We start from the raw sequence: 12434 nt of genomic DNA on the forward strand, positions 1-12434 counted from the left end.
CACCCGTGACACAACAGATATGCATTCTCCCAAAAAACTTCGCGTAAAACACTCATAACCTTAGATTAATTAACACTTAAAACAATACTGTATTGGTATTCCTCTGATGACGTCACACCTTAGGATGACAAAGACGAGACATGCAGTCTTCAAAATGCATTATAGAATAGAATAGAATTTACTTTTATCGTCATACTTTGTAACAATGCACACAGAACGAAAAATGTCGATACACCTGACCCGTACAGTTAAACTGTAGCGAGCTGATGCAGCCGCAGGTGGCCAAACCCCCCAATTCCAACCCTAAATGCTGAGCGCCAAGCAGGGAGGCAATGAGTACCAATGTTGTAAGTCAGTTAGGTATGACTCGGCCAAGTGAACCAGCGACCTCCCAGTCTCAGAGCGGGCGCCCTACCATCTAGGCTACCGACCTGGTACCGAGCAGTATGTTGGAAAACATGTGCTATTTCCTCTCATTTTGCATGTTTTCAGAATTTGGGAATACCTTTAGAGTTTCTTTCTGCGTGTTTTTGTTTTCCTGTCAGACATGTCGCTGTGATTTTTTTCCCATTGGGTGAAATAAGCAATTTTTAGTAAAGTTTCACCGCCAAACGTTCCAGAGTTAGAAAACCTTGTCAAAACATATGAATGGGGAAAAATAGATATGATAATTAAATTTCTTTCTGTAAAAAAACATCCATGTATTGGCAAAACTTTACCTACCGCTTGCTCTCAGTCTCTGTGTATACATAAACTGAATGAGTGATAAGACTGGAATTTAAAGTTTGACTCATGAGTATGTGTTTTTAATGAAAGCGTAGGAAAGGGTTGAGGGACGGCGGGGTTGGACGCAAACCCTGTTGAGTGCTTTCCAGATGGGTTTACTCAAGAGGAATGGGTGGGGGATGTTGGGATGTGTTGTGCTCGTGGATTTGATTGGAGTCGAGTGGCTCCATAGTGACGTCGAGGCCTCAGCAGGGCGGTGTTCTCCAGCCCAGAAAAAGTCCGACTGGGGCGTGAGACACACATCTGGAATAGCGGCGAGGCTGGAAGACGCTCAACTTCGATAGGAGCTAATAGGCAACTGTTTTTTTGCCCAACACTCGGATAATTGACTTTTTGTAAGTTTGGACTACTTTGATTTTTTCTTCTTGTTTTAGTCCCGTGTATTTTGTATTTGCTTTTCCTCCGCCGTCACCCAACCACGCGTCAGGATTTTGCACTCGGACGTTTGGGAGACCTGTAAATACTACATCGATTACTTGAGGCGCTTTTTCATGGTTTGATAGAAACTTAACGATGTGTCTTAGAGTTGTTATTGACGTTTCCATGCTGACTCTTTCCCGGGCGCTATCGATTTTCCCCCACAATTTAAACCTGCTACTTTCTTTACTTTGGACCTCTTCGAAGAATTAGTAAGATGGTTAGATTTTCCTCCCTTGACATTCGAATAGAGACTAAAATAACATCTTCAACGCGACTTTTCCTCTTAGTTTGCACATTTCGGTTGGGAATGTAAATGGATACGTGTGGAAGTAAACACTGCGGTTGGTGGCCCTGAGTGAGGAAACGTTGCCATCTAGCGTCATTGCCTTGCAAGTGCATCAGCTCGCCCCCCTATGTCCAAGTTTTTAATGTTCCGTTTTCTCTTTTTGTTGCTTTCCATGGCAGAGATACTTGAAAATGCTGTTTATCCTGCTTGGGGTGCTCATCTTGCACCTGATCATCCTCATCCTTCTCATTGTGTCTACAGCAGCAAGTGTAAGTCTGGGTTCATTGATTTATGGTCATTCTCTTTTTCATATAATAGTGCAAACGTGTCAAACTCATTTTGGCTCGGGTGCAGGATACAGACTTTATGGTCTCAGGTTGGCAAGGTCAAGCACCAAATATTTCATTCATCCTAAATTTGCAACTTACTTTATGAATTGTAATCAAATATAAAAAGGGATCTTTACTAAATTCAACACATTTATTCACAAACAATGGAACAAAAATGATTTTCATGTTTGGAATTGAATGTGTTTGTTTTAACAGTTGAGCTAATGCATCTGAACCAACTTGCCTTGTCATAATGCTCTAAAATAGAAAAAAAATAATAATAAATTTGAGTTTCAGCAGTGAACAGGCAATGACATCGGATCAATGCGTAGACTGATAATGTGGAGAAATCATGAATTTTATTCTCAAACTAATTGTCGCTAGGTTATAATTTAATTGTGCATGTTTTAAGTCATGTGGACCATATGAAAAACTGCATTTACCTTACCGTTCTGTCCTACATAAACCATGTATGTTTTCATGCTCAGTAGCCTAGATGGTAAGGCGCCCGCTTTGAGACTGGGAGGTCGGTGGTTCGCGCCCCGGCCGAGTCATTCCTAAGACTTAAAAAGTGGTCGGCGGCGCCCTCTGTTGGCTGCGGCTGCATCGGCTCGCTACAACGGGTCAGGTGCAATCGACATTTCGTTCTGTGTACATTGTTACACAGAATGACAATACAAGGAAATTATTATTATTATTATTATTATTATGGAAATGTTTTGAAAAAAGTGCCAGTGAGCCACTAGGGGCACGTCAGAGACCCACATGTGGATCTTGAGCAGCTTTAGCAGATGGAGGGTCCACTTTGTTCAGAATAGAAAGCTTCTTCCTCTGTTTAGCCAATCAGAATGCAGAACACAATGAAAATCTGTGAAGTACCAAAACCGCGTTGAATGAACCGTGATACAACAAGGGATTACGGTATTTCTTTATTTTCTTTTAGTGTACAAGCGGGGTAACCAACTGTTATTGTGCGCTGTTTTGAGTTGAGTACGTCCTTTATGTCGATCAGTCCGTAATAGTATTCAAACCATGACAGGGTGCCATAATAACATCTTATGTAAGAACCCAAACCCTTTCTACCACCCTGCTTTTGAAGTGTTAATATTGACTTGTAATGTTTCCCTTGTGTCACTGCTTTGTAATGGGAACATTCCTCCATGCTTGTGTTGATCAGGCCTGGTCTGTGGGGGGAGACGTCAGCAAGGATTTGTGGTACAACTGCCTCACCAACGATGTGGCCTACCAATGCACCGCAGCCAGCAACGAAGGTTTGCCCGTCGAAATGCAAATACACATATTCGTGTATCGGCTAGTTGTGTGATCTTGTGTGCTGTGTATGATAGATTGGCTGCAAGCGGTGCAGGCCTTGATGATCTTGGCTGTCCTCTTTTGCTTCTTCTCTCTGGTGGCTTTCGTGTTCCAGCTCTTCAAACTGGTGAAGGGCGGACGTTTCTTCTTCACCGCCATCTTCCAGATCTTGGCCAGTGAGTAAAATCCAGTATATCCTTAGTCTGTTCTATTAACCAAAACATTTTTGTTTACGAAGGAGCAATATTAATGATAGTATATAATGATTATTCTAAATAATCGTCATGGGCATATTTTGTTACTATCAAAATAAATAGTACTTTATACCGTCCCTCTGGCATGTTCCTCTGTGTGGTGGTATTAACTTGCTTAAAGGTGGGGTGCGTTGTTTGAGGGGTCCTTCAAAAGTTTGGAAGTCGAATATTTTTTCCTTATTTTTCTATTAAGTGATGTCTGATCCAGAGTGCGTAACACATTAGGAAGCAAAAACGGGGACGTGGAGAGTGACTTTATGCTCATAATCGCAGTTTTTGTTTGTGTAGCCTGAAAATGGTAAAAGTAAGCTAAGGCCCCCTTCAAATACAGTCCCAATGCCAACCCAAACCCCTCAAAAAATGAAAAAAGAAGAGTTTATTGGAGCGCGTCTTTGATATGCACATTCTTGAGGAATGACCTGACTGAGGCTGCAATCAGGACTTTTAGCCTGGAGATGAGTATCAAAGTTTCAAATTCCGAATAGCACCTAGCACCTATATATATATATATATATATATATATATATATATATATATATATATATATATATATATATATATATATATATATATATATATATATATATATATATATATACATATATATATACAGTAAATATGAGAGAGATAAGAACAATAAACAAAAATACGTGAACTTTCACATTTTCAACAACTTCCATATTTTTACATAATCGCAAATTGAGAAATTTATTTTTATTTTACATAACAAGAGTTTCACCTGGAGGTAGCTGACTTAACTCTCCGCCATTTTTCCTATAATGCACCTTCATCCCCAAAAAAACCTTGTGAAAGGTTGTGTGAGAAAATTAAGAAAAATGGTGCGGTTTTGTCACTTTGTGTTTCCGCAATTTCCTTGCGCTTCGTATCACGATTGCATTTCGATTGCACTACACAATACAGCGACATATCGTGGTCAAATATTTACACAGTGTCCCTTTAAAGCTTTTATCAAATCAAAACTCTGAAACACGTCTCATATTCAATATGCAACATCGTTTTGTTTTAAAAGTCACTATGTACTAATGTTAGCTATAATGGGCTACTATCAAAATGATTAGGTTGGATGCAGAGTATTATTAGAATATAGAATATATAGTATAATATTACATATATTACAGTTACGTACTATTCTGTTGTACTATATCGCCTCAAGTGTAACTTCATTACAACATGAATTAGTTCCAGTATGTTTCATTGCTTTGATAAAATAAATGCGATACAGATTTAATTTTTCATGTCATTTTTATTTTGAGGATTTGAAAAAACGGGTGATGATTAAAATACATCAGTCCTGAATGTAGTGGTTTCCCAGTTGTAGCTCCAGGTCATTTGTTAAATGGGTAATGGATCTGGCGTTTGTGAGATACAGGCTCGGCAGGGTAGGTTTAAGAGAGTTGTTAGCCTTGCTGTAGCTGTAGGCCGCACGTACCCACAACCTCGCTGCCTTCTCTCCTGACGCCGCCACCTCAGTCGCTTCCCAAACCCGATAATAATCCACAGAGCACCCTCTGGTGATCACCATTTCTTTGTACTTTTCTGACTTCCCTCCGAGTTGGATCTAATCAATTAATTTCTTCTTATTGTAACGAGACGCTAAAAACTAGCTGTAGCCACGCATTTGCAGTTTGTTTTGGGTGGGACACATTGACTTGTGCGCCCACCCGGCTTGGCTGTTTGACTGACAGTATACACCAGCCTATGAATGTTGTGCTTTGAGACAGCCATGCCTACCTAAAACACAAAACCCATCCTAACCTGCCACCATAATAGCATTTGCAGAACACAATGCACGCTACATTGATATCAATGTCAATAAAGACAATTCGTTTCAAAATATGCGAAGCGATAACTGAAGGGTTCCTTGTATATGACTTTGCCGCGTTCGAGGCGTTCCGGGTTTTCACAACCCGATGTCAGTGAAAGAGCAAAACAAAAATATGTTTCCCTCTCCCATACTTTTAATTTTTAAAAGCGGCAGGAATCCACTAGGCAGCACTAAAGAGTCGCTGGTTGCCGACCCCTGAATTAACCCAATGAAAGCAACTTAATTGCAAAAGTCATGAAGTTATCATTGAATTTGTCTGTGTTGCAATGCAAACTTGAGTGCGATGTATTGATCAGCAACCCAAAACTGATTCCAGGTCTGTTTGTGATGTGCGGTGCCATCATCTACACGGTGATGAGGACTGAAGAGATGCCCAACATGCCCGAGTGGCAGTTCGGTTACGCTTATGTGCTAGCCTGGGTGGCGTTCCCGCTCTGCCTCATCAGCGGCCTCATTTACATCGTGTTGAGGAAGAAGGAATGAGCGTACGCCTGGTAGAGGAGGAAGAAGCAGAAGTGGAGGAAGGAGAATAAGGTGGAGGATGCGTCGCACTGTGCCTACTGCCCACAGACCAACAACAGGACTGACATCACTAGCGCATGGCAAGAGGGCACACGTCACCCAAAAACGTGTCGAAACTTGTCGTCGCTTTATCAAAGTACAACATTGTACATAGCGTCTGTGGTTTTTAGACATATTTATAGCATTTTTACATTGCTCGTTGTACATAGTGTGTTGTTAACATTGTCTCTCATGTTACGAGGAGTGTGTGTCTCTCACACGTCATGCAGCTGTGCCAAAGAAACGTTGCCTTGTCCGCTTTCTGTTTTATTGTCTTCGCTTTGAAAATGTGCCTTAACATTGAAAAATGTGTACTTTCAGAACAAACTCACAAAATTGCATTTTTTGTGAGTTTGTTACTTGATACTCCAAAATCTGGCATTTGTAGTTTTGATAAAATGGTGCTTTTTTTATCCATTATTGGAATGTATAGCTTCTTTTATGTTTGTATAATGTGTTCTGTGATTAATTGGCTTTCAAGTATTGTCAGTATTCTTCAAAATACATTTTCAGTACATTTAAAAAAAACGTTTAGGTACAAATATTGGTTTTTGATATGGGTCTAGTTCAAATGAAGTCGGTTTGTTCAAAATGCATTTCGAAATGTGTAAGAATAATGTCAATTCATAAAATGTCTTCATTAACTTGTCAATGTTTACACAGAAAAAAGATGAAGTTTTGATGGGCAAGGAATTGAGGAAACAGTTGGAAATTGAAATTGTTGAGAGTATCAACGTTTCATGTAAATCAAGTCAAATATGTCAAATGTATCAATTCTTTTGAATCATGTAATAATAACACTCTTCAAATAAACAAAAAATGATGAAACACCTGTTGTTTTGGTCCAGATTGGGTTGGCCATCATTTAATTTTTAATGCATAATAGAAATCAAATTAATCTTTTGCCTTTTAAATTGTTAGGGGTAGGGTTTGGTGCGTTAAACTGAACTGTTGTATTAAATATGAGTTTCCATACATTCTTTTATCTTAATCAGAAATTCAATTGTTTATAAAACCGAAGTTTAAATAGTCTTCACAAATCACGTTTGAATGACATTTACCGGCTGTAATGCAAATTAGCTTTACTAATGTGTCTCGGGAAAGTGCGTGACTGAAGTACACTTCTCATTTTTAACACTAAATGTCGCTGTTTTACCATTAATGTATGATGCCATTAAATTAGAACTAGATTATTTATAAAACGACAATTGTTTGAAAAAAATCCAAAACCAATGCAAATGACCACCTTTACTTATGTTTTATTTAAATAAAATGCTTTCCAGTTCTACAAGAGTCTTGGACATAAAATAGCACGATGATTATTGTTTATGAAAACAATTAAGTCGAACCCGAAGTTAATTATTTGCCTTACATTTTAAGTAGACATTAAAAAGAAACGTATTTGGGTTTCTGCAACATTTTGTTATTTTCCTAAGGTTTCTTTTTTTTTTGTTTTATTGGGTCTCTGAATACAACGTTAAGATTTAACACGGATAGCCCAATTTGAGTTCTAAAGCAATGTTACCACGGGCTGCAATAAGGAAAGTTTACGACAAAACCACAAACAAGTCTTATTGTGGCATGTTTTAAGATTATATGATTAATTTAAGATAGGGAATCGTTCATGTATCAGTCATTTGTATATATTTATATATAATGACACGTTTCTGCCACTAGATAGAGCTAGCAACTCGCATTTGTGCACAGATACGCAACTCATTTTTTACAATCTAGAAAGAAAAAAAAAATCATCGCTTGAAAATGTTATTCATCATAGTTGAGTTGCATTTATGTTTTATTTATCCAGTGTCATCTTCTCATATCCATAGTTCAAATGTCACATTTTACGCATCGAGTTTCTTGTTCAAAACGCACAAAGGAAATAACGAAATTAATCTTCTCACTCCACTGCTCCCGAATTTTGCACCACAGTGAATTATTGAAAGAGGATTCTTCCCGAGATCAAAGGCACCTTTAGATGTGTTATACACTTGGGAGCAAAGACAAAGTTGGGGCGCTTTGAGGAATGAGAAGTCTACTAGCCAAAATTAGACACAAGGCAGAACTTAGTCTTGAAAGTGTGAGAGACTTTTATGATGTTGTCCCGCAGAATTGGGTACATTGGCATTTATTTCTGTTTATTAGTTTGCCAATTAACAGGACTTTGGAGATCTGGTCAATCGCCTGGACAAAGCATCAAGCAAGTATGGGATGGAAATCAGCACAGTAAAAAACACAAGTAATGACCAACAACGCCTAAGGTGTCACCACAAACATCACCATCAACTACAGAGAGCAGGAACCAGTCACCACATTTCAATATTTTGGAGCTGTCATATCAGAAGGGTGGCCAGAACCAGAAATCCTGACCAGGATAGCTCAAACCATTGCCACACTTTCTGGAGGGACAGGAACACAGCAGTGAAACCAAATATTCAACACCTGCAAGTGTTGCTTGATTCCATTTACTCACAGTGAAGCTGTAAAGGAAAATCCAGGCCATCAAAATGTGATGCTGCAGGAAATTTCTAGGCATCAGCTACCGTACCCAAGCCATGTGACAAATAACAAAGTACATTAGTCAATGTGTGCAGGCAAAAACTACAGTGGTATGGTCACCTCACAAGATCATCAGGACTGGCCCAAAATATTCATCAGAGCACACTCCCTGGGGGCAGGAGGAAAGAAAGTGCAAAAAAGAACTGGGTGGACAACATCAAGGAATTGACTGGAGCCAGCTTTGTCACCAGCCAAATACAGCCTATGAACCATCAGCAGTGGAGAAAGCTGTCCAGAGTTGTTAGTGGTGCCACAATGACCCAGGCGGTGAAGCGATCCGTGAACTGTGAAGCATGAAAAATTAAAAATCACAAGAAAATTGTACTGCTTTTATTAATGTTCCCCTATACATTCCATGCTTGGTTCTTTTGGTGACAGTGAGTACCATGGGCACCTGATAGTCCTAATCTCAACTTGTCATGCTTATATGGTACAGCGAGACTGACGCTCTGGTCTTTGAGAACCTTATCCAGACATAATGTTGTAAAACCTTTACTTTGTATTTCTTATTTATCTATTTCAAACCAGTACAACAATTAGCGCGAAAAATATATTCTTTCATAGTTCCCATTTGAGTTTGTATAGCATGGTGAGTTGGTTCAGGTAAACTGCATTTACTCAACCTTTAAAATAAACCAATTAACGCATTCAATGCCAAACATGACAATATTTTTTGTCCGTTGTTTGTGAAAAAATGTCTTATACTTAGAATAGATCCCTTGTCATCAATGATTATAATATGTAAGGTAGGCTACTAAAGTAGGCTGAATGATAAAACATAATACTGGAAAAAGATGCTGAACTAAACATTTTAAGTTGACATCTTTCACGTATCTGGCTCACCTGAAAACAGAAAGTCTAGTCTGGCTCCAATGCCAAACTGAGTTTGACATCCCTCATCTAAATCAATGTAAGCCCTTAGGAGTTGACTTACATGCATTCACAAGCATTAACAAATAAATAAATGAAAACTTTCACCATATTTGCATATAAGATGTCTGCTATATAAAACAAATATAGACTGACATTTCAATATTCTTTCAAAGTTTAACAGACAACCAATGTTTCCTTCTCTTTATATATAACAATGGTAGTCCAGAAATATTTATTGTTTCTGCCTCCGACACAACGGCCAACATAAAGAGGAGCAAGGCAAGATAAACACGCCGGTTTCTAAGCCGCCATCTGTGCACATGAAGCACATGCACTTTACACAAGCTCAGTGTAGGCTGCTTGCACGCCTCACCTCGCCAGCATGAACATTTTAAAAGACGGCCGCAGAACATATTGGTCGTGTCAGGAAAACCCTTGAGATCCATAATAGCCTTCAGCTCCATTTCAAACGTTGTTAACCCTAGGAGTTATTTATCACTAGAAAGGTCACTGGGGGGCACTCATTATTTACTGTGGGGATGTGCACAATAGGAGTGTTCAGGAATGGGATGAGAGGATCCTTAGGTTGCTGGCTCTGATCAACTACAATACAGTCCATTCCTTGAGGGTGGTCAAAATAAAAGCAAACATTGCAGATGAAAATTATTCTCACTACTTAATTGTATCATTCACTGCACAGGAATAGAGCTGAAACACAGTAAAATCATTTAGCTCAACTCTGAAAATTTGAAACATTGCCAGATGGATTTCATCATCACTCTACTCTGTGTCAGACGGTGCAAAAACACCCAGGTTGTGTCTGTTTACAACCGTATTCTATATTGGCTTTTACCAGTAGTGTGGCTACATATTTGTCTTCTAATTCAACTTGCTTCTTTTATGCTTTGTATACGAGGATCCATCTATCCATCCATTAGCTTCCGCTCATCCGGGGTCGGGTTGTAGCGGCAGCAGCCTCAATAGGGAAGCCTATCCCTATCCACTTTTTCAGCTCATCCGACGGGATCCCGAGGCGTTCCCCGGCCAGCCTAAAGACACAATCTCTCCAGCATGCACTGGGCTATCCCCAGGGCCTCCTGCTAGTGGGACATGCCCGGAACATCTCCCGAGGGAAGCGTCCAGGAGGCATCCTTATCAGAAGCCCAAGCCACCCCAACTGGCTCCTCTCAATGTGGAAGAATAGTGGCTCTACACAGAGTCCCTCTCGGATAACTGAGCTTCTCACCTTATTTCTAAGGGAGAACCGTAGCCACCCCGCAGAGGAAACTCATTTCAGCCACTTGTATCCGGGATCATGTTCTTTTGGTCATAACCCACAGTTCATGACGATAGGTGTGGATAGGAACATATAACAACCGGTAAATCGAGAGCTTTCTCATCAACCCCTGGGGCCTTACCACCAAAGAGCTTTTTGACCACCTGAGTGACTGTAACCCTAGTGATATGAGCGCCCACCTCAGAGTCTTCTGGCACTGTTTCCTCAAAAGAAGACATGTCGGGATTGAGGAGTTCTTCAAAGTACTCTCCCTACTGATTCAGAACGTCTGGGGTCGAGTTCAGCAACGCCCCATTGCCACTATACATAGTGTTGATGGCAGACCGCTTTCCCCCCTAAGATGCCGGATGGTGGACCAGAATTTCCTCAATTTGGCCTCACCAAACTCGCCCCGTGCCAAAATTTTTGCCTCAGCAACTGCCAAAGCTGCATTCCGGTTGGCCAGCCGATACCTGCCAAGCGCTTCCGGAGTCCCACAGGCCAGGAGGGCCCGATAAAATACCTTCTTCAGCTTGACGTCACAGAAGTCCAATAACGATACATCACTCGGGTTTAGGTCAGGGGGGGCCGTTCTTCCCAAACACGCCCCTCCAGGTCTCACTGTCTTTGCCCACGAGAGCGCTGTAGTCTCACTAGTACGGGGGAGTCACCAGGGAACACGCGCTCTTAAGCACACCCTCCAAGGACTCCAAGAAGGGTGGGTACTCTGAACTGCTATTTGATGCATAAGCACAAACAACAGTCAGGACCCGTCCTCCACCCGGATGCGGAGAGAGGCTACCCTCTCGTCTACTAAGATGAACGCAAACGTACAGGCGCGGAGCCGTGGCACAACTAATATACCCTCTAAATATCTGTGCCTCTCACCACAGGCAACTCCAAAGTGGAAGAGAGTCCAACCCCTTTCGAGAGCCCAAGCTGTGAGTGGAGGTGAGTCCAACTATATCTAGTCGGAACTTCTCAACCTCACACACCGAATCAGGCTCCTTCCCCGTCAGAGAGGTAACATGTATATGAGGATGTTGGGTAAAAAAAAAAAAAATCTTGTCTGCCCATGTTATTGAAACAGAACAGCACCAATGAAAAAAAAATATGTAAGGGGCAACTCACGTATCATCAAACTTGTGTTCATGTGTGTCCATTTCAAGGTCTTGTTGGGGGAACTGGATTAAAGTTTGCAGTTTAGTAGTTACTCAAAAAAGAATAGGGAAGACATCAAATTAATTTTGAAATGGAGAGGACCATAGGAAAAAACTCTCACAATGCCAAATTCCATATCTGTTTTAAAAGCCTTCCGATGAGCCATTTCTTTTTGCCCTAGATAATGTGGAAATTAAAGAACGGCAACACTGTTGGCCGATAAGGACATTGATGTAAACAGTGAACAATAGTCAAAACAAGTAACAACAGTCAGGTATAATACTCAAAATAACGAACTTGCATCTTTTGCAATCTTCTTTGCAGGTGTCCAATTTTAAAAACTGAATATACCTTTCACAGGAAGGAATGACGGCATTTTGTAATTCTCATTTAATTTTGTCTTGTACTTGCTAAAATAAGTTTTTCTTTACAAATCACACAACTTTCTCCTTCTGATCACTCCAGAATCTGTTCATTGTCTAAGGGTGGAAAATAGTTGGCTTGACTTTTGGGTTCTTTTTGAAACATGATAAAAAACCGGAAAAATGACTGAAAAGGGCCTTCTGTTCACGGCTGATTGATTGGGGTTTGTGTTTGGCATGTCAAGCAATGTGTTGGCCCAATTGGTTCCACGGCTGACAGTGCAGCAGAGTATACAATGGAGACAGATGATGGCTCCTCTGAATGGGACTTGTGGACTTCAGAGAAGACTCACGCCCACTTCTTGCCTTCACTTCAGATTTTCTGCTTTTGTTGTTTTGGAAAAAGTCAG

General features: G+C 40.4%; 1 protein-coding gene across 1 annotated transcript; it reads left to right on the forward strand.

Moving 5' to 3' along the window:
* Positions 1 to 958: 958 nt before the first annotated feature.
* LOC148374939 (peripheral myelin protein 22-like) lies at positions 959 to 6621 on the forward strand. The gene is made up of 5 exons (XM_088355834.1): positions 959 to 1121; positions 1672 to 1761; positions 2999 to 3092; positions 3168 to 3308; positions 5549 to 6621. Exons 2-5 carry the CDS (start codon positions 1684 to 1686, stop codon positions 5713 to 5715), a joined length of 480 nt encoding a protein of 159 aa, XP_088211960.1. The 5' UTR covers positions 959 to 1121; positions 1672 to 1683; the 3' UTR covers positions 5716 to 6621.
* Positions 6622 to 12434: the final 5813 nt, after the last annotated feature.

This window comes from Urocampus carinirostris, chromosome 1, assembly GCF_059441175.1.
Source record: "Urocampus carinirostris isolate Australia breed hairy pipefish chromosome 1, RoL_Ucar_1.0, whole genome shotgun sequence".
NCBI classification, from domain to species: domain Eukaryota; kingdom Metazoa; phylum Chordata; class Actinopteri; order Syngnathiformes; family Syngnathidae; genus Urocampus; species Urocampus carinirostris.

Coding starts and splice junctions, on each gene's coding strand:
- LOC148374939 (XM_088355834.1), top strand. CDS start 1,684: ATGCTGTTTATCCTGCTTGGGGTGCTCATCTTGCACCTGATCATCCTC. Junction 3,093..3,167: donor CACCGCAGCCAGCAACGAAG/GTTTGCCCGTCG, acceptor TGTGTATGATAG/ATTGGCTGCAAGCGGTGCAG. Junction 3,309..5,548: donor CATCTTCCAGATCTTGGCCA/GTGAGTAAAATC, acceptor AACTGATTCCAG/GTCTGTTTGTGATGTGCGGT.